General features: G+C 40.1%; 1 protein-coding gene across 2 annotated transcripts; it reads left to right on the top strand.

The window, feature by feature from the left end:
- Nucleotides 1–15,597: 15,597 nt before the first annotated feature.
- Nucleotides 15,598–20,834, top strand: pygo2 (pygopus homolog 2 (Drosophila)). Of its 2 annotated transcripts, none has more exons than XM_053490384.1 (3): nt 15,598–16,399; nt 17,058–17,107; nt 17,908–20,834. In XM_053490384.1, the coding sequence occupies exons 1-3, from the start codon at nt 16,342–16,344 to the stop codon at nt 19,513–19,515; spliced, it is 1,716 nt and encodes a 571-aa protein (XP_053346359.1). In that variant the 5' UTR covers nt 15,598–16,341; the 3' UTR covers nt 19,516–20,834. The 2 variants fall into 2 exon arrangements, with proteins under 2 accessions (XP_053346359.1, XP_053346360.1); XM_053490385.1 differs by having other exon boundaries at nt 15,618–15,708.
- Nucleotides 20,835–22,854: the final 2,020 nt, after the last annotated feature.

Here is a 22,854-nt window from a genome sequence, read left to right as displayed (position 1 = left end):
CACACAAGTCATTAACGATATCACCAGTGTTGAACACTTCAGTGTGTTTTGCTTCTTTTCAAGGCACCTGTTTTGTATGCTGTTTTGTTCAGTATGTATCTTCACCATTACAATAAATAGTTCTAATGGGAATGACTTTGTTGTGTATTGCTCATTTAAATACAAAAAAAAAAACTAGTGACTCAGATGACACAATAACACACACCTCTCTCACATATCAAGCTACAAATTCAACAAATTCTGAACTTTTTAATAAACACGAGCTTTAACTTTTAGATAGTGTCTGATATCACAGAGTAGTAGAGATGTGGTCTTGTTTTGCTTTCTAGGAAAAAAAAAGGATATGTTAGGAAAAACATTTAGGATATGTTTTATATATATATATATATATATATACTAAATGTAATAATAAAATATATTATGTTTTAAAAAATCCTGTACAACTTGTAGATATATAAAATGAACGATATCACAGTATTAACATTTCTATCATTTGATTTAAGCTGGGCAAAAAAACTCATAACAGTGGACGTTGTCATGAAGAAATTTTACAGATATATAAATTCCAGAAATTCCACTTCTCATACTGTACTACACAGTGCAACAGAACAATCACACACCAGACATCAAAGCAAGGCGCAAACAGACACGGGATCCACATATCTGGACACACACACACACACACACACACACACACACACGCACACACACACACTGAACAGAATTCCATCACCTTCATCAGCTCAGGACAATAAAAGACACGGTGAGGTTTATTACATTAAAGCTCCAGTGACAAAAACAACAACAAAAAAAGCAAAAAGCAAATACTTTAATTCACAATAAGGGAAAAAAAATCATGTATATAAATGTGAAGTTTGTTCAGAATTCCTGCGATTATACTAATAAAGTCTATAGTGAACAGTCACGTTGTCCCTGGTGTCTTACACGTCACGCGTGTGTGTGAATGAGAAGTGATATGTGTGGAGTGTAAGGTAACTCCCTGTGTGTGTGTGTGTGTGTGTGTGTGTGTGTGTGTGTGTGTGTGTGAGGAACTGCAGGCAGCTCACTCTGAAACATCCTGGATGTTACACACATCCTGTTTGGCCTGTTTGTCCTGTTTACACACAATGTCTTTCACTATCAAACAGAGAAAACATGAGAATATCAAAGACCGAGTCTGATACACCCAGGCCTGCCTCCCGTGAACCCAAAGTGCTTTTACTGTCGAATACGTGAGTCGTGTGTGTGCGTGTGTGTGTGTGTGTGTGTGTGTGTGTGTGTGTAAAGCTGAAAGCACAAGCCGTATCACTATAAGCTGAATGTCCCTGCTGAATCATACCTCTGAGTGCTTAGTCATTAACACTCAGCCTTAGTCACTCCCTGCACCTTTGTTTTATCCTGAGGGTAATTCCCCAATCCTGATGTAACGTCCTCTTTCTCTCGTCTTCTTTAAGAATTAACTATTGAGAATGAATGAGCAGGGGAACGTGTGGACTGTCTGTGTACATGTCTGTATCTGTTCACCTACACACCCCAGTGGGGACTCCATCCATCCAGGAACCTCTGTAGTCCAACTCAGGATCGTGGAGATCAACGGTGATTCGCTTTGTATTTATTCCCACATTCACAACCCTGGTAGGTCCTCCGGTCAACACTCACATGATCATTCAATTTGGGAATGTCAAGTAATCTAACCTACATGTCTTTGGACTGTGGGAGGAAACCGGAGAACCCGGATGGAAACCCACCAAGCACGGGGAGAACATGCCAACTTCACGCACACAGACCCCGAGGCGGGAATCAAACCCTGAGGTGCAAGGTGACAGTGCTAACCAGTACACCAGCATGAAGCCATACAGCGAGGATTGTATGTTCAAAATCTATTTCTATAACTTATATATAATTTATTTTAGTTTCAAAGCACTAAATTATTTAGAGTAAGTCCCCTACGTATGAATGAGTTCAGTTTCTAAAACTTGTTTATAAGTCCAATTTGTTTGTAAGTCCAACAAACATTGTCTAGGTACTAGGATACTAACACAATTATTAGTAATATATTACAACACAGTGTTCTTTAGAATTGTCTTGACTTTTGTCTCCATTGTTATTGCTTGGCTCTCCTTGGCAGTAGCAGCGTAATCGCCGCATCCTTCACATTGGCTTCCTGAGCATGTACTGCAACAAGAGGATACATGCTGTGACAATGTGCGCTGTACATTTGATCTAACGCGCATGAACGCCTGTTCATATCTTCAAAAGTTTGGACCATAAATGTACTGTATATAGGGGACTATACTGTGTTAGTGTTAGACTGGTAACATGAATACTAAAGCGTCCCCCAAAAGTCCTGCAGGAGGAGAAATGCAAACTGTTTGGTAAAATGCCAGAGTCGTCTCTCCAGCACCGGCGTTAACGCACCTGGTGTCATGTGTGTGACTGCACTACACTGAATGCCTTCCTTAAACCCTTAAAACCAAAGTGGCACAGATTCGTCCCGACAACACAGCATAAGTCAATGACGATTGAAAAATCTATACATGTATTTATATGAAAGCCCTGCCTGTGTGTGTTAATGACGAGGCTTCAGACTTCAAACTGTGTATTTGGGTTTTCGGATTTGCCCTGAGCTTCTACACAGTCTTTGCGCGGCATATTTTCCATGTTTTGTACTTGTCTGTGTTGTGTTGATAGCGTGTGTGTGTGTGTGTGTGTGTGTTTGCGATGTGGATCTCGTGTCTGTGCCGTACGCTCTGGAGAGGTCTTGGGTGTCTTGGCCCAGGCCGGGCCTGTCGCTGTGGCTTTGAGCTGGTGGTGTCGACTGACTCCTCCGGTAACCGTAGCGATCCCTGTCACTCTTATCTGGACACACTGTCTCCAACAGGCCTGACAGACACACCAGCTCATTTCACACACCACATACTCCACTTCTCCAGCACTAAATCTGTCTGTGTCTTCCTCATGACATTAAATTGGCTCGATACGCACACACACACACACACACACACACACACACACACACACACACACACACACTTCAGTAACATATTCACTGTACTTTCAGGTTGTGTAATACATAATCATGCGTGATAAACACCCTCAGCATGCACTGTCACTTCCACATGCTCTAAAAACGCTCATAAAAAACTTTTTTACTTTCTGTATATAAAAAATTGTGTGAATTTAAATGAACTTTATAACATTTTCAGGTGAACAGCACATTCTTTGTTACACTGAAGGATCACATTGCCAATTACACAAAGCAGCACATTTTGCTCTTTTGGGATTTTTAGTATAAAAATATTTTTATTGATCAAATCTGTCGAATCGGTTGACTGAAAAGACAAATTTGCCATTATTTTAGGATGGAATGTGTGTAACGCCTCCGCACAGGGGGCCGTGGAGCCTAGCTATCCCAGGTGACTTCCATCGCAGAGCACAGACTGCACACAGACCAGGACACAGCAATCAAACCCAGACCCTGGAGGTGCAAGGCAACAATGCTAACCATTACGTCACCGCTATCACCTTTTTATATGACTATATACAGTATGTATTAAACTCAATCACATATCTTACTCCATGTGTGCCAGCACTTGCTGAACATTTCATCACCACCATATACAGTAAGTGCACTTCACTGAGTGTTACTGAGTGTAAAAACACATTAGAAGACCCACTTCGGAGGAACTCTGTCACCTATTTTAACTTGTTAAAGAATCAGTAAACTACATGACCTTATGATGACCAGTGAGTCAGTTGTGACATCACAGTGATCTTCTCATCCTTTCCATTGCACACTTTTAGGACACCTCACTGCCACTGACGGTTAGTAAACAACAAACCACATCACCTGAGCAATCACATGACACAACATGATATCCGAGCTGTGTCATTTATTCGGGTCGCCACCAGCATGAGGGCTCAGCTCTAGTTCTCTAAAACCACGGAGGGAGGAGATCACCTTCTCTGGGCTTCCATCCTGGGTAGAAATGTATTGTATAGATTTATTGGATACACCTCTTTATAAAGCATGCCAGAAAAACAAAAGAAGAAGCATGAGTATAGTAGATGATGATAACAACAAATAAATGATTAGTAATGTAATCAGGGAGATCATCAGGAAGAGTTCAGTGTGGCCTGTCACAGTTTGGGGCCATCAAAAGGTTTGCTGGACAAAGATCATGCTGAAGAATTGTAAATTCAGCGTAAATGCAGAGGCCGAATGAAAACGCTGAAGCAGTTTGTAAGTTATCTGATTAAAGTAGTTTGTAGGTTTTTCATGTCTATTCATAATTAATCATAGACTTGTGTGCTCAGGGAAATGGAAAATGTCTTTAATTCCTTGTTTAATTGCTGACATGGAGAACTTTGAGCTGAGCAGAGTGCTAGATATTAAATCCAGGGCTAAATCTGACCCTTGCATGGTAAACTATTAAACAGTGTGCAATTATATAGCAGTGTTTACGGTTTTTGAGTCACTTTCGGTTTGGCACAGGTCGTAGTGAAATTGTAGGTAATTACATCATAAATGCAAGTTTCATTTTATAGGTAATGTTTAGTCACCTATGAGAAATTTTACCGTGGTAGTCTGATGGTACCTGTGTCATGGTATACATCCATCTAACAACCTCTGTAGTCCAACCAGGGACGGTGGCAACCAGTGGCAACCATCGGAGGCCAAAGATGACCGTTGTATTTATTCACATTTTTTACGACCATGAAAGGAAATCCGGTCAACATTCGCACACGCATTCACGTGGTCTACAATAACATGGTAATTTTTATGGTATCATCGTACTAATTTGAAACATGTACCACACTTCATGGTACGTACCTTGGTACAACGGTACATGCAGTAATAGAACATGATTCTACAATGACCTCATAAAGGCTCTACAGAATGAATGAACAAGAATTCCTACAGAAACACTCCAACGTGGAGTGGAAAGCCTTTCCAAGAAGAGTGGAAGCTGTTATAGCTGCATAAGGGGGACCGACTCCATATTGATGTATATATGTTTAAATACAATGTCATTGCAGGTTTGGCCAAATACTTTTGTCCATATACAGTAGTGTAGTGTAGCTCCAGTTGATTAAAACATGGTTTAGGATCACATCAAGTGAACAGTTAGTGATCATGTCGTCTGTTGTAGATCATTAGTTCAGTTGTTGATTTCACTTGTTATACTTCATTGTTTTTTTCTCTCTTTTGCACCTGAATGAACGAGGCACAGGGGACCACTCATATTACTGAGCTATCACCGTGATGGAGTGTAAAAGGTAAAAAGAGAGGCACATGGAGCCATGGTGTCAGTTGCCCCTTAAATATGTCTGGTACAGGTGAAACGATCCCATGGTGGTGCTTTGCTGTGCTTCAGCCAGACTGCTTTGTCCTCTAGCTATCACATATTGCTGCATATCTGACCTTAGAGATGACCTTGGCATGTCTATGCTCAGTGTAAATCCGATCTGCGAAGAGTCATTAATCTCATCATCTCCTCCATCTATTACCTTGACCTTTAACTGCGCCCTTCACTTGACCAGCACAGCAACACTGGCTTAACATTTAATCTGACTCCAAGACACGGCTTCGAGCTATTCAATACCTGGTCTTATGTTAACCTTAATGAGGGTTTAAGTGTGCAGAAATGGTTAATTATGACAAACACTACAGACACTGGAGTAACATCATCAGGATAATTCATAACTAATGATTTTGGGGTGATTGACAGATTGGATTGTAGTAGATGACGAGCCTTGGAACAGAATCCTTTGTGTGTCTAATGTGTTTCGGGAGGCGGGGGTGACTTAGATATGAACAATGTCTCTGTAGTAGATTGTTTTGATGTACATTAAAGGTGGCAAAAGAATTTTTTGGCATCTGTGTTTATATTAGTCAAAGTAGAATAAAATAAGTAGCTAAATATGAGAAAACAAGGGCATGTAAAAGGAATGTGCATGGGGTTGCATTAGAGATGGCGTCAGATCATTTAGACCAGACGGGTCTTTAGAAATGTTCTGTCCAATTGTTGTGTTACAACCATGTACATCACAGATCATTTAAAAAAGAGACTCACAAACAAACAAAATGGAAAGACATCTCTCTTGTAAAAATGCTAATAAAGTGATTTACATACTGAGGTTTTCTGTGCTGAATACCAGAGAAACCTCAGCTGGAGGCTCAGCTCGTGCTGGGAGTAATTACTCACAGGCCACTTTGGAGGAGGATATTCATGAGCAAGAAGCAACATTGTTTCTCTGCCTTATTAGTCAATTCAGATGGAAATCATAACTCCATAATAAGGAAAGCTGCTGAAGATCAATATTTCATTAAGACGGAGGCTATTAGGTTTTGATGTTTTTATTCTCACACTGTGTTTAATCAGAACATGTTGAGAAAAACACCTACAGGGAAGCAAAAAGAAAAAAGAGGAAACACAATAAAGAGGAAAAGAAGAAGCATGAAGCTCTATGTGGTAGATGATGATAATGATGAATAAATGAATAGCAAAGTAAGTTCAAGTCCATTTTCTGGAAACAAGCTTCAAGAGGAATTACATTTGTTTTTAGATTCATTGGTGTAGTTCCATATTTTTGCTCACTATTTCACAGATTTTTGGAGTACAACAGTACGTACAGAGTACAAATGATATTTTAAGAGAAAAAGGTCTAACCATTATAAAAGGTGAGATATACTGTATGTATATTAATAACTAGAGAATAAACACTATAAGACATTAAAAGTCTCATCTTAGAGTTCAACACATGCTAAAATTGCTGCATTAGTTTTACACCATCAGTTGCTGGTTTTCGACTTTTGGTTCAGGTGGGTGGAGCGACGTGAACTAAACTGGGGTGATATACTGGGTAAGTCAGCATGCTGCGTTGGCCTTAAATGGAAAAGGGGGATTATTTTATTAATTATCAACATTCATTGTTTTGGAGAATTTCTACTGATAAATTTTCAAATTTCCTAATAATAATAATAATAATAATAATAATAATAATATGTTATTGTGTTTGAATTAGCCCTGCTTTCACACTTGTTTCACACAGTGTTTGTTGTGGAGAAACGCCTAAAGCTTCTTTTGGGCTGATATGAAAAGAAATTACACTGTAACCATGGCAACTTGGGTTAAAAAAACTCTTCCAAGCATGCAGTCAAATAGATTTTTTAAGCACATTTAACACAACCCAGTTGACCAAAGTGCTGTGCAATCCGGAAATAGCTGCAGACACAAAAACAGGCTACAAAAACACACGACTGTAAAAAGTTCACCCTCATTACTGCATAAAATAAGCAAATAAAACAGTAAAATGGGAATTTTTTTTTATGAGAAATATTTACTGGGTGTCACACAGTAACCCAGTGGTTAGCCCTGTCACCTCGACACCTCCAGGGTTCAGGGTTCAAATCTTGCCTCCAGTGTGTGTGTGTGTGTGTGTGGAGGTTGCATGGTCTTTTACTGCTTGGTGGGTTTCCTCCTAAAAAGACATGCACTCTACTCTGATTGGAGTTTTCAAATTAGTGAATTTAAGTGTGTGTTGGGTGTGTGAGTGTACTGTGTGTGTGCAATATGTTGGCACTCTGTCCACCCCACACGACCCCACACGACCCCACATGACCCCACACGACCCCACTCTGGCGCTGTAAGTTCTCTGGGAAAGGCTCTGGTCTCCTTGCAGCCAGACCCAGGATAAACAGTGTAGACAATCGGTGCATGGACTGTTCAGGTAACCTGTGTGTGTGCCTCAGTCTTCCCCTCTGTGTTTCCTATCACACACATTCTCACTTCCTGGCTACTTCTGGTAGCTTTGATTCACTAAGATTCTTTGCTGATTGTTTAAAAGATGCTTGCATGTATTTCTTGGAATGTGATTCGTTCCCCAAAGGGAGGTGAATATGATGAATGTGATGAAGACGGAACGATGCACAGACCTTTCGATAATTTCTCTCACATGTGAAAGGGTTTAGTCACTGACATGCCATAAGCTTTAGCCTACATCAGCAAAACATTCTGTTAACTGAAGAAACAGATGGTTGGCTTGTTAAATCTCACTGAGACCCACCGCAAGCTCCCTTCTTCCTGGTTTGAAATAGTGTTTAAAAACGAGTGCTTCTTTTCTGTGTTCACTTCAGTTGAAATTAATTTGTATAGCACTGCTAATAATGTAGCTTTTTTAACCATATACAGCGGTATGGGAACCATTAGGGATTTAATGGTTTTCTGGATTAATTAGGTATAAAATGTTGATTGATCTTCATCTAAGTTAAGGGTATTATATAAAAATATAATGTACCTAAAATAATAACACAAAAAAATTCTCCTAAAATCTTCCTGACCGTACTTTACAGTTGTGATGATGTGTTTTTTAAGATGATATTCAGTTCCCTTTTTACATCAGATGTAAGTACATCAGTGTGTGTGTTCTTTCCAAATAGTTGAATCTTAGTTTCTTCAGTGTAAATAACATTTTGCCAACACCGCTCTGGAGTGTCATTGTGCTCTTTTCTACTACTGTAGCCAGTTCCAATGACGCCTTCCAATCTTTGGCTGTCACTGGACGTTGTTTCTTTACATGAGTGATGAGTCTTTGTTGCGCTCTTCGGGTTCTTTTGACTGGACACCCACTTTTTTGGTAGAGTAGACAGTCCTAATGCGTCTCCATTTGCCTAACTGTAGATGGTGAATTTCTAAAGTCTTTGAAATCGCTTTGTAATCCTTTCCAGCTTCATGTAAATCAACAATTCTTGATCACAGATCTGAAAGTTCAAATATTTACTCAAAAAAGTTTAAGTAGTTTTTAACCAAAGTAGCTCTAGTCTTTCTCTCTCTAGTTGAGCTTCAAACTCATTTTCTCTCCGGGGATGCCAACACCCGCCTCCAATAAGCTCTTTCAAGGTGATTAACTCAAGGGATCACACACTTTTCTTCATGAGAGTTTCATGGTTGTTCTCAATAAAGACATGGATAATTAAGAAAGTTATCCCCAGTGAAGGGCATCTTCACAATGCTTCAGCACACCAAGACATCTTGGACAATGCTACGCTTCACTAAACTGTGTGGCAACATGTTATGATGTGGTTGTCAGGACTGCGTGCCCTTACATAGAGCCCTGAACCCCATCGAGCACCTTTGAGATGAACTGGACCGGAGATTGCAGGCCAGGTCTTGAAACTTCATCATGAAATCATGAAAGTAAGTAAAAGTAAGTACAAAATACACAAAAAAATATACATGTGCATGAAGACATTCTTTTGTTTTTCTATTGATAAAGTTTGTGCATAAATCCCAAATGCACGAGCACACAACTAGTGTCAGTGGAAAAAGCAATCAGCTTTCATTATTCTAGAGAGTCGTGTTTCTTTCTCTCATTACTGTAGAGACATGTTTAAACCTTTTTGCATGTGTTATTTGACTAGGGTAATACGTTACACCCTGCAGGATGCAGGAACAGTTTCCATGGACAGAAGAAAGCGCTGCACATCCCCCACCCACATACAAAATCCTACAGTTTGAATCAATCACATTATGACTTAATTAGGGAACATGTAAGAATTATATCTGATTATGAATATCCAGAACATTCACATGTATGATTCTGTGTTTATAGCCTTTCTCTGGGTAACATGCTGCAGTGTGAGGTCACAGCCACCAGAGGGAGCCTGAGCACTGTTGTTCAGCCTCTGTTCCCAAGAGCTGTAAAGAAAAAATAGACCAAATATAAGATTAATAAACATATTTATAGACTTTTCGACTTATTTTATTTCTACTCATTTAAAGCTGTAAATTTATTTCTTTGATTGACAATTAAAGTTAGGTAATTTAAAGGATTTTTTTCCCAGTATATAACAACAACAATAACAACAACCACAACGACAATAATAATAATAAGCACCTGTGCCATCACCACCTGGTGCACCGCACAACCTTTGTATTTTCTGCACATGTTAAGACCTCCAAAAAGCCTTTGATGCTGGAACAAAGCATCACACTATGATGTGATGTCACTCAATACAATGCCACTTTTCTGCATAAGTTTAAGGCATCACTATGGCTAAACTGTTTGAGATATCAAAAGTCCCATCACAATTTTGCATCGTCAGTGTCTTCATAAAGACACTGACGATCATAAAGGCCCAGTTTGGTGACGATCGTATAAATCCCCTAGGAGGAGTGCATCAAATTTCATTGAGTACATTTTGCAAACAATCCAAAATAATTGACTTTCTGTTAAGTAGAGCCCATGTCATGCACAGTGAAAGTTGTTGAGTTCAATAAGATCTAAATGAGCACCTTTTATTTTTTTGCATGTACTGTATATGCGCAAGTGTGTATGAGCTATGCACCAAGGGATCAGCCGCGCAGACGTCCTAATGGCAGCAGATTCCAACCTGTGTGCTGAGTCCATGGCTTTTTGAGCACTTTAAGACCTCTGAAAAGCCCCAGATGCTGAAAAAGGTAAATGAATTATTTTTTAAGTTTTTTTATTATTATTTATTTGCCACTATAACACACCATGCTGAGTTTTTGAAGGACTTGACAATTATCTAACCGATGAAAAAGCTACAAATGTATGTAAAAACAAACACTCTGAAGTAACTACACTCAAAAAAATAACTTGTTGAATGAACGTAATTAAATTATGGAAAGAATTTCCACCTGATTTAATGGCTTTCTTTCAACATTAAGCAATTTTGTTGGCCCAACTTAATGTTCTTAGGTTCAGTCAGATTAATTTTATTAGGTTCATTAAACTTATTTACTACAGCTGCGTCCAACATAATTTAATACTGGTAACATAAATGAATAGCGTTGGTACAACACATTTTTCAGTTGTAAATTAAGTTGATCCAACTCAAGTAAATTTAAATTTCAAGTCATGGTCAACAGAATTCTGTGAAGGAAGGAAGCATAAGACAAACGGGATAAAACGGAGATTTTTATTTTACACCAGCAGCAACTTACAAATGAAGTCTCAATTTGAAAAGATGTACAAAACATAAAACACCACAAATAAGTATTAATCATAGAAAAACAATTTAACACCAACAGAATGTTTTGTACTTTATAACTGTCCGTTATGACTTTTAAATATGACCGTTAGAGACGGTTGGTCAGGAAACTCCTGAAGTCAGATGCAGACAGGACACTTTCACTCACAAACTCCTGTGGAAAAATACAGAGATAGATTCAATTAAAATTCATGATACTTCATTTATCAAATGAACAATATTTATACTTTGTTCCTCTCGCTTCACAACTCATGAGAACAGACCGAAACCAGAACCGAACCGCAGATTAAGCACGCGCATATAACCGTCGGTATTTTAAGTGTGATTAAAAATACAAGAAATAGCTTAAACCAAAATAACGTGACTAAACATCGCTAAACAGCAGGTAACATTTATGTTCAGTATTTCGTTTCTATTTAGAAAGATGGGAATTCATTCCTGCTTACCTTTTCCACACGCCCGCCAAACGTTTGTCTTCTCAACACGCTGTGTTCTCTTCTCGCGATGTCTTCTCGCGAGATTTCCGGTTTTGCTATTTCCGGTTTTCATAGTGACAAGACCTCTTTGGTTTATCTCAACATGATTAAATCCAATACATGTTAAGTTGTTGAATTTCATGTAAATGCAACATGATTTATTCATGTTCATCTTGGAAACATGAAATTATTATGTACAAAACACATATTACATTTTAGTACATGTAACAGGTAGCCATGTTCATTTTTTTGAGTGTAGACCTTTCTGTTCCTTTTAGACCGGGGCTGAGAACCACTAACGTAACCGATGCTCTCAACTGGTTAGCATTTTACTAACCAGCTACTTTGCATTGACAAAGTCCCAGCTATAGAGCTTTTCTCTCTCTCTCTCTCTCTCTCTGCTTTTGTAGTGTAATACCATGCCGTCATTACTAATAAAGCAGTGGATCAGCCTTTTAGTTTTAATGCTTTGTAAACTTCAATCATTGTTTAAGAACAATCGAAAATCACTTTTTTTTTTTTTACCTTGAATTTAAAGCAGGTAAACACAGCACAAGAATCGGTACAGAATATGTTCATAACTAATTCGAGTATGTTTTAAATAAAAAGAAACACTCTTTAAATGTGTGTGTCGACATTTTAAATCCACTGATTTAAAACCCCAGACCTCAGTACCAGCGGCGATGGTCTTCAGTGTGAGAAACACACACACACGCACACCACGACAGTGAAGCATGGGATGGACAGTGAACTGGAAATGCTTTCTCAGCACTCAGGAGATAAAGAATCACAGAGTGTAGGAAACCTCTCATGAACCGGAATGAATGAAACTCAAGAAGACATGCCACAATAATGCTGAAAAATGTCTCAACAAGTCGAGCCCATAAAATTTGGCATGTAAAACAGCTTTGCGTTATTTGCATGAAGAGCTGCGAGCAGTGTGCACGAGGTCTGAGAAGTGCAACAGTATCGCTGTCTACAGCCTCCAGTCGCTCTGCAGAGGGAGAGAATGTGGAGAAAATCCTGAGTGATTACATTCTGAAGAAACAGCTAACATTTTAAATGACTGCAGCTGGAAAACAGTTTGCTGCATCACTGCAATGGCATGGCACCAGTTTCCAACACACATCCAGACAATGACCCATACACACGTCTCACAGGATGAGTGTATGTTTGCAGAAATAAATGCAAGAATAAACTATCGTGGCACGAGATTCCTTTGACTGTAAATACATGAAAAAATGTACAGTATATGCAGTATCTGTCAAAACTTTGGAATTAGAAGGTGTGTCCAAACCTTAGATTTCCCACACTGAATCGCACGTGATAAAGTGAAACGACAAACATGTTTTTATACATTTTTAAAAAATTAATTGAAAATCAAAAACTGACTTATTTTTTCAGTTGATTAGAAATATCCGTAAAGGCATATAAGGACGTACAACACTTAGTCATGAAGTGCAAGGAGCAGTCTGTGAATCATTGCATTCGAGTTTGAATCAAATCAATAAAAAAAATCAAAAGTTTGGACACACCTAATTCCTGATTTTTCTTTCTTTCTACACTGCTGTAAAACAATGCTGAAGGAGTTCAAAATCTGCATTAATCTCTTTTAAACAGTTGATATTGAGATGTGTCTGCTACTTCTGCTCTGTAAAGTCTTCATAACGCCTCTAATCTAAGGATCACTCGATCCTTTCTAGATTTGGCTGTCTAGCCGAAGTGGGCATCTGGAAAAGAAGGGGCTTAGTTAGAGAGGGAAAAATAAACAGTCTCAAACAGCTCCAAGAGTCCTGGGCCCGTAGTCACAAAGCTTCTTAGAATTCTCTCAGAGAGCTCCTATCTTAGCGTAAAAAGTCCTAGCTGGGAGTCCTAGACCAGAAGTGATTTAAGAAACTTCTCAGAGCAACTCTGTGTAAGGAAAGTACAAAAACCTTTATCTTAGTGAGAGGTGTGCTCGACCCAGTTGCTCGGGATGATGCAGCAATTCAAGGACTGTGATTGGTTGATTAAAAAAACCTTTTAGTCTTAAGAAGCTTTGTGAATATGAGCTGAGACGGGAGACAATCATCTCTGCAGCGCGACATACTGTAAATAAGGCCTCCATGGAAGAGTGGCGAGAGAGAAGCAAGGCATACTGCACTAAACTCCAGCAACAAGTGGAAAAGATTCTCTGGTCTCATAAGTCAAAAAATATTGTATTCTTAAAGCAGAACATTTGGGTTCCACTCCTTTACTTTCCTTGTATTACTTTGTGAAAACATTGAGATGTTGATAATACATCCTGTGAGTAAAAAGGCTTTAACATATAATACTTTACATATTAGTTTTACTGAATTTTAAATCATTAAAATTAACATAACAGACACATTACTTGTACATGTTTAGAAAATTATGAAATACATTTTATTACTTTTTTTGTTCAATATTTAATTGTGAAAAGTCAAATTTGAGGAAATGCCTTGTTGACCATATATGCCAGGGGAACTATATACGTTTAATCCAAAGCTGTTCTTTTCATGAAAAAAAAATCTGATTCACAAAAGCATCAATAACTCATAAAATAAGTTAAACATTACAATCATAAAACAATAACTGATTGGAATTCATGATATAAAATTAATAATCAGTCACCCCAAACTATGTCATTGGTGTTACTGTTACACAAAAAGAGTTTTATTTTGAAATACATTTGACAATTTGAATTGTTCCCTGAGTCATGGGACACTAGACAAATGCAAAAGGTATTTTAGATATCTCTCCTTTTTTTGTTTGGAAATGTCATGATTTATTTTGCAATTTTATGCAGGGTTTTTAAGTCTGACATTAAAGTTACTCATTTTACAATTATAACTGTGAAAAATTGGACATAAAACCTGACTACATGTAATTAATTAATAGATTTTTAGTATTAAAAACCATATAGTTTTACACATGGAAGCCATTTTGTAAATAGTCATATTTTTTCTTTCATTTGTCTGTGTCATTACCAGGAAGTAACACTAGTTATTAAATATATATATAAAAAAATCAAAATGCATTAAGCTCTATTTTTTGTGAATTCATGAAGTTTAAAAGTAAGTTAGTGCTTTTAAAGAAGTTTTAGGTGTGAAAGAAGAAATACATTTCAGAAGATTTTTATCTACCACCTTCACTGTCTATTTATATGCATTCTATGCTCCATATTTGTTGTAGCTCTGGATGTGTTTAGAGTCATTGTCCAACTAGAACAGGTTTTCTTTTAAGATCCCAGCTACCCTGTCCCTGCTGGAGAAAAGCTGCCCCACGACATGATGCTGCCACCACCATGCACCGTGTTAGTTATCCGCCACGCATACTGACGGATAGTCCAAAATGCATAGACCATTTAGACCAAATAGTTCAATTTTGGTCTCATCTGACCAGCACACCTCTTCCACATGATTGCTGTGTCCTGCACATGGCTTGTCGCAAACTGCAAATTATAACTTTCTTCATGCCCTTCTTCCATAAAGACCTAATTATAATAGTTGTTCTGTGGACAGAGACTGCAGCTCCTCCAGATTTACCATGGGCCTCTTGGCTGCGTCTCTGATTAATGCTCTCCTTGACCTGTCAGTTTAGGTGGAGTTTAGTTAGGGGTCTCAGAGTAGAGGGAGCTTCCACTTCACCATTATGTGTTGATCTATCATATAACCCACCCCCCCAAAAAAAATAAAAAAATAAACTGGGGTTATCGATTTATTCAAAGTGTGCAGAATAATTACTTTTCATTAGTAATTAATTGCAAATTACAAATAAATAAGTAAATAAAAAAACAAATAACAATGATTAACCTCGAACATGCACATCCCGCGCGCGCCTTCTGCACGTGAAACCAGAGCGGCTCGAGCCATGCTCCTTCATGGGTTGATCTGGACGAGTCCACTTTCTACAGTAACAGGGGGGGGGGGGGGCGTCCGAATAATTACCTTGTACATCCAAGATACAGGTTTAAATATGATAATTTATATTTATTGAAAATCATGAACTATTATAAAATGACAAGTAAACTGATATATTTATACATCTTACAGGGTTTATTAAATAAATTATAAAATCCAACACCGCAGGGTCACCCCTGTGTTCCGGGGTGTAAGTGTGCGCGTCTCGCCCGGCTGTGTCCCTCTTTGTCCGGCAGCGACTGTAGGCCGTAATAGTCATGGCCAAATTCGCGTTTGAGGATAAATTTTAATTGTAAGTCTTTCTGACGTTGACTGTTTGCTTTATGAGGATTGATAAATATGGAATAATGTAAGAGCCTAGTCTGTTTTTGTTAACGCTTTAGCGTTAGAGCCGCATACAGCTTGCAGTCAAAGCCCTGGTGTATTAGCTATGCTAGCTACTCGGCTGCTCTCAGCTAACGTAGCTAATCTGGCGAGCGCGTGCACCCTAACCAACAGAGTGCGCGCGGCGTTTCGCGTCGCGTGCGTGTAAGCCTGCGAGCTCGCGTCGCGTGATGAATGAGGAGCGTAACGGCTGGTCTCTCGGTGTGTGTGTGTGTTCGCTTCCGTTAGCGCTGTAGCTAACCGCTAACCCGTTAGCATCACATCTGTAAGTGATCACAGGAGGGAGGAGGGAGGGGAGGGGTAAAGGAGGATCACCAGATTCATTCAGAAAAGAAAAAAAACATCACAAGCGTGTTTTTTTTTTTTTTTATTTATTTATTCGTGTTCCCTTTTTCCGGTTTGTGATCAGTTTAATCCGCGTTCCGCTCCGTTTAGCTGCCTGTCAGGCTGCACTTGGACCTCAGGACTTGCTTGTCACTTCTTCTTCTTTTTCTTTTTTATTTGTGAACGGTGCCATGGCAGCGCGCCGCCGGTCTTATTAATGGCTGCCGAATCGGGGAGACTGCAGGCGGGACAAGGTCAAGGGAAGCGCGGCAAAGGTAGGCAAACGGCCATCTCTGTGTCCGAGCGGAGTCCACAACTCAAAAAACAATCTGCCCTTTCCACCCTTGTTCCTGTGTGTATACATACATATACACTGGCCTTGTATATTTCCCCTTCATGGGCTCTGTGTGTCTCTCTCTCTGTGGGGAGCTGGTTGTATGTCATCTTGTCTGTCCACTGGGCTCTACCTGCGTCCTGTGTCCACTCAAGTCTCACACGCTCTTTTTTTCCTCCTTGCCATCCAGCCTCAAGCCCTCTCTCACCCAGATTACATGTTGGGTATGAGCACGCAGTGTGATGCGGAATATCGATATGCATTTGCTTTCCTGTATTATAAACGTTATATGTCTAAACTACACGACATGACGCGCAGCGACACTTCAGTGTTTTAATCAACCTGAGTCAGCTTGCATTTGTATTGGGTTCAGCAGAGTGCCATGCATACAGCACATGCCATAACATCTGGAAAGGGACATGACCCTGTACACAAATAAAGTTAATGCACACAGCTGCATTAATCTCACAGGTTCATATACACGCTGATGGGTTCAGAGCCTACTTTTCAAAAATAAAACATTCAACAATACTTCATTAAAACTCTTTTCTTTTTATTTAAAAAAAAACTATTTTTCTCTCTCTCATTTCCATGTTTAGGTTCCCAGATGAAAAGCCCGGAGAAAAAGAAGAGGAAGTCCAGCACTCAGGTGGAATAATTTTCTCTAACTTTCAGTTTTAGGGATGTAAAGATAAAAACTGATTTTTTTTCCCAGCTTAGGGATCTCCGGTCTTACTCTGAGTTCATGTTTAGAGTCTCACAAGTTTTCCTTTCTTTTCCTTCAAGTACTCATGGATTGGCTACTCTAAGGGCAGTTTCACATTAGGTCCCTTCTCCTTGTTTGTGTAGCCTGTGCCAGTCTCGCCCTCTGACCTACTCAGCCATAGTTAATAAAGTAGGAAAGCAAGTGAGAGCGTCACATTTTTTCTGAAAATATTAATAATTACAGGCAAAGCTTACATCTTTGCTCTCTTCTCTTGTGTTAAATGACGGCTCACAAACTGAGTAGGTGCATACTGTCATTTCCTGTATCAGATGGTGTAAATACACAAGCGTAGCTAAGTATGGAGTGGGGAGGGGGAGCAATCTTTTCTGAGGACGGTACAAATCAGTTGTTCCTAATGTGAAAGCGCCCTAAATGTGTGTATGTTCCTTGATGTTCACATCAAGTGTTCTCACTGTAGGCTCCGAACCAGGTTACATGAGATGTATTAATGGTTTCAATTCAATTAAGATTTATTGTCATTGTTATAAATAACACAGAGGTTTCATTAGGCATCATCTTTCCCGGCATGTAATAAAGAATCCATGTAGACTTAGTTAATTTATTGTGTTATTTAATGTGTTATTGCTTGTTCACATTTAATGATATTTTCTGACGGAGATTTTAAGTCACAGCTTCATGTTAATTTAAACATTCAATCTTTTTTTTTTTTCTCTTCTTCACAGGGGGCAAATTTCTCCCACCTCTCTGAGTTTGCACCTCCTCCAACCCCTATGGTCGACCATCTTGTGGCTTCGAACCCGTTTGACGATGACTTTAGCACATCACGTCCTGCTGGAGCCGGGGGTCCGGGAAGCGCACCTTTTCTGCCAAGCCCAGGGGCTGGTGGGGGAGGTGGAGGCTATGGGGGACCCGGTAGAATGGGAGGAGGTATGGCCTACATGGGTGGCCCTGGAGGACCAGGTGGTGGACAGCCGGGGCGAAGACCCACTTTTGCACCTCCTCCACCCAGCACAGGACCGCATCACCCAATCGGATATGGAGGAATGCCTACGTTTGGAGGAGGAGGAGGTGGTGGTGCCGGAGGTGGCTTTCCTCCAGGAGGCCCATCGCAGTTTAACATGCCACCTAATTTTAGCCCACCTATGCACCCAGGGCAAGGGTTTAACCCTATACTGTCACCTAGCGGAATGGGTGGTGGTCCTGGAGGTGGCGGTCCTCCTCACCCACGCTTTGCGATGCAGCAGCCTCAGCATGGACAGGGTGGTCATCCTTTCAACAGTCCTCCAATGCCTGGCGGCCCTCGGGGTCCTCCTCATGGCCCGATGAACCCGATGGGTGGCATGCCAGCTGGAATGAATATGATGGGCGGCATGGGGGGTGGAATGGGTGGAGGTAATATGGTGGGTGGCCATGCGGGGATGCCCCCCCAGGGGTCGTTTCCTCCCTCGCAAGACGGGCCCTATCCTGGGCCGGGCACTCCTGGTAGTGAAGAAGGCAAAAACTTCGTTGGTGGACCTGGCGGTGGTCCACCAGGTCCGCCTCAGCAGCCGCAAAACCTCAACCCCTCCGGCCCTCCGTCCAACAACGCCACTCCAGGTCCGTCCCCAGCTTCTGGACCGCCACAGACTGGAGGAGGGTTTCCTGGTCACCCTGATGTTCAGCAATCAACACCCAACACACCTGGCCAACCTTCATCGGCACCTCCTCCACCCAATCCCAATTCCTCCCCTCCTGGTCCACTTAATGGTCCACAACCTCAACAAGTCCCACCAAATCAGCACACTCCGGTTACCTCTGCAGGGGGCCCGGCTCCCAACACTCCATCCAATCAACAGCAGCCGACGCCACCCAACTCCACCCCGGGCTCTGCTCCGTACACTCAGCAGAACAGTGCCCCTGGTGGTGGCCCTATGGCAGGCCAGCCGCCCAATTCCAATCAAAACAGCTTAAACAATACCGGTGGCAGTAACCCTAACCCTCCATCTAACTCGGCCTCCACACCTAACACACAGTCTCCGCTTCCCACTGGCCAAGCTCCATCTTCCGTTGGTCCAGGGTCTGGGCCGCCGAAACTGGGAAGTGGCATGGTGTTCCATTGTGGCTTTTGCATGTCAGAGGTACATGATGACCAGGAGGCCATCCTTTGTGAGGCGTCATGCCAACGCTGGTTCCACAGAGACTGCACAGGTCTGACTGAGCCTGCATATGGCCTATTGACCAGAGAGAGTGCTGCGGTATGGGCTTGCGATTTCTGCCTCAAGACCAAGGATATTCAGGCAGTATATGTACGTCAGAGCCTGGGACAGCTGGTGGCTGCTAACGAAGGCTAGGGGGACCAGGATGTGAGGGAGAACGCAAAAGGAAGCGTAAAAAAGCATGGAATTGATTGTTTTAAGCCTTTGAGCCAACAACACAGCGGCAGGTAGGCCAAGGAAAGTGGACAGAGTAGGAAATGTAGGGAAACTAACGGAGAGAGCAAAATGTGGACAAATGTGGACCGTCTACTTCCTGTGTTGAGTGCTCTTGCAGTCTAGACAAGCACTTTTAGGGCTTACATTTCTTAATGATCGGAGAAAGTTTGAGCGTGACTTTTCAAGAACACTATAACAACCAGTAATGAATTAGCCATCTGATGTTATCGGTATGTGTTTTTTTTTTTTTTTTGCTCGTGTTTAAGGAAACAAAAATATTTCTGTAATTGCTTAAATTGAACACATGGTTGTAAAAGTGCAAAAGAATTTTCTAACGTTGTCATAATTAAAATTAATGAACTAATATCCACATAGTTTCTCATCAGAGTAAACTTTCCCTCCAGAAGCAACTTGTCCACCAGAAGCACTGATGATAACTCACTACCTCACAGAACAGTTGTACACATGCGTTGGCACAAATCGACTGCTATATAAATCTAGACGGAGGTCTCCCTACACCACCTCTTCTAGTCCATGGTTTCCATTATAGTGTGTCCAAAGGAAATGAGTACCTTCCTTCACCTTTGAGGGAAACTGTATACACATGTATATAATGAATATTAGTCTCAGTTTTCTCAGAAATGTTGTCCTGTAAATGGAAAGGTTCCTGACAGTTTAATGACTCCATTCGCAAGTTTTTTTTTTTTGTCTTAATATACATCCGATCACAGGTTTTATTTAAAGCTGAACACTGCTCGGTCAGTGCGGACGGTCGCCTACGTAGGGAAAGTAGTGCTACATAACCATATCAAATGTGTATAGTTTGGATTGCATGTGAACCAAATGCAGTAATTTTCCACTGTTTATAATGTATTGTTTCTTTTTAGGCCTCAGTAAGGGGTGTAAAGTAGACCAAATAACAGAATAAAATCAAATCTCAGCTTATGTTTCTGTTGCTGATTAAAGATGTTATTTTCTTATTTTCACAATTATTTTGGTCCAGGTTGCCTTTTTTCTTAGCAGTTATCCAGTTTTGTTTGTTTTGTTTTTGTACTGATGTCTAGTGTGCTTACTCTAGTGCCCTCTGTTGTTGAAAGGTTGTGCAGTGACGTTCGAGATGGGCAGAAGTAAGGTCATGTTGTAAAGAAAGTAAAAAAAAAAATGTATTTGTATTTTTACTTGCCATTTTTGTAGACTATTGTTGCATTAAATTTGGGTTTGACTGCCCAGTAAACCGAGTCAACTGAGTTGATGTATTTTTCTTCTTTTTTTTCCCTTTTAAATGCATGTCTTGTATTTAATTAATTTTACCCAATTCTACTTACCTAACAAATAATATACTGCAAATGTCAAAAACCACACTATTATTGCATTTTAGGAGTCTGGAAATATCCTAATATTTATATGATTGGTTTACAAACAGCACCACATCCTTGTATAAAATATATTTAATATCTGGTGTTATTACAATATCTTACAAGTACATTTTATTATTGTTTATCTGTTGTATTCTAATTTAAATGCTTAAAGGTTGTCTATACAGTATAAACAGTCTTTCTAGTGTTTTTAATTTAAACAACGTGCTCTTTAAGACATCCTAGTGCTTTAGTATAATTTCTCCTTAAATTACTGACATCTGTGTATGTGGTATGCTTTATCACTTCACAACAAATCATTAAAAACAGTCAGAAACTTCTAGGCCATGGTATGGCACTTTTCAAAAGCACAGAAGGTAGGGGAGGGATTAGGTCTGTTAATTTCAAGGCCTTTCAAGTCTTAGGAATGCAAAAGTCTATTGGCTTAATAAACACTTTATTGAGGACACCTACCACGTAGTTACACTGCTCTAGACACTGCTGTAGTCTTCTGATTGTGAGCTGCCCTTTACATTGTTCACCAGAAGGAGCACCAGTGATCCACAACAGCACATGGAGTCCATACAGGAGGTCATGCTGTAGGAATTGAGCTGAAAAGAAAGTAAGTCCAAGCTTGCTTGTCATGTGGGTGGGAGGCGGTAATTGAGACATGTCTCACACAAAGGAAACTTAGCCATCGTACAATGATATCAAAATTAGATGGAGGAGGAAGTAAGAGAAACTTGTAATACTTGCTTGGTACAGTCATTTCCATTTTCAATTCAAATAATTCAACCTAATTTAAAAATAGTCTCACCAGTTCAGTGTAGTCTTACCCAACTTCTTGATCTGTAATCAGGTGTGAAACTTATTTTGTTAAAGAGAAGCCACCATCCACACTGACACTTTCTCTTTTATTCTCTCAGCCTGAACTACTGGGTTTTCAACATCGTATTTCACACACTGATCAGACGACGACTGGGTTCATGTTTCACAAACATCTCATAGCCTAGTTTTCAGAGTCACTTTTGTTTCTGTTATGAGAGACAACGTGCAGGAGAGTGAATGTAATTGAATAAGGCAGGTGGATTTCGGATGGGTTGGTCAGGCTCACACTCCTCTGATGATTTATGCAGTGCAGGTTGGTGCTGTGGGGCAGGTTATGCATGAACAGACTTTTACCGAGGCTTCATCTGAGGTGCATTCAAAGTCTAAGGTCTAAATTCTCTGGATAGAGCCCTGAAAGAGGATACCTCTCAGTATATGTTAGGGCTTAACTGGTTTATTGAGTTTATATAGTAAGTGGATAACAGAGGGCTGTGTGTAAGCTTTTATCTTCAGGGTACACAGGGGAAAAAAAAATAGAAGTTAAGAGCAGTTTGATTTCGTAAATGTACCAAAATACAAACCAACCATGTAAAAAACATCTGATAATTTGTGTGTATATCTATATTTACTATATGACTGGAATTGTGCAGCACATTATTAAAAACTGGAAGGAAAGTGCTTGGGCCCTTAAAATCATGACTAAGCGTGATCAGAGCTGACTTAAACACTTTGGGATGTTATAAACAGAGCTATGTTTAATAGTGAAAGTAGGAGCATTTCCACACACACAATGTGATGAGAACTCACAGGATTGGGACTAAACAGCTGTGTGTCCACAAGAAAAACCACTTATTATCATTAGGTCTGATAAGTCGATTAGAGTGTATGACTTGTGTTTGGCCGGGCAGCGTATAAAATATGTATACGGAAATAAAACAGGTTTTAGAATTTAAGCAAATGAAAGTAAACCTGCACCATCCTGAGTGTTCAGTAGCACATGGCATGACACTTATGGATGTGACCAGATGTGACACATCAGGATTCAGCTCCTCCGCTACACACCGTCATATTAAAG

This window comes from Clarias gariepinus, chromosome 28 (genome assembly GCF_024256425.1).
Source record: "Clarias gariepinus isolate MV-2021 ecotype Netherlands chromosome 28, CGAR_prim_01v2, whole genome shotgun sequence".
In the NCBI taxonomy this organism is placed as follows: domain Eukaryota; kingdom Metazoa; phylum Chordata; class Actinopteri; order Siluriformes; family Clariidae; genus Clarias; species Clarias gariepinus.
Note: the sequence above shows the minus strand (reverse complement) of the source record. Positions and strands in the feature narration are given on the sequence as shown.

Excerpts from the sequence above, each read along its gene's own strand:
- pygo2 (XM_053490384.1), top strand. The coding sequence starts at position 16,342 with ATGGCTGCCGAATCGGGGAGACTGCAGGCGGGACAAGGTCAAGGGAAG. Across the intron at positions 16,400-17,057 it reads TCAAGGGAAGCGCGGCAAAG|GTTCCCAGATGAAAAGCCCG; the intron begins GTAGGCAAACGG and ends TTCCATGTTTAG. Across the intron at positions 17,108-17,907 it reads AGAGGAAGTCCAGCACTCAG|GGGGCAAATTTCTCCCACCT; the intron begins GTGGAATAATTT and ends TCTTCTTCACAG.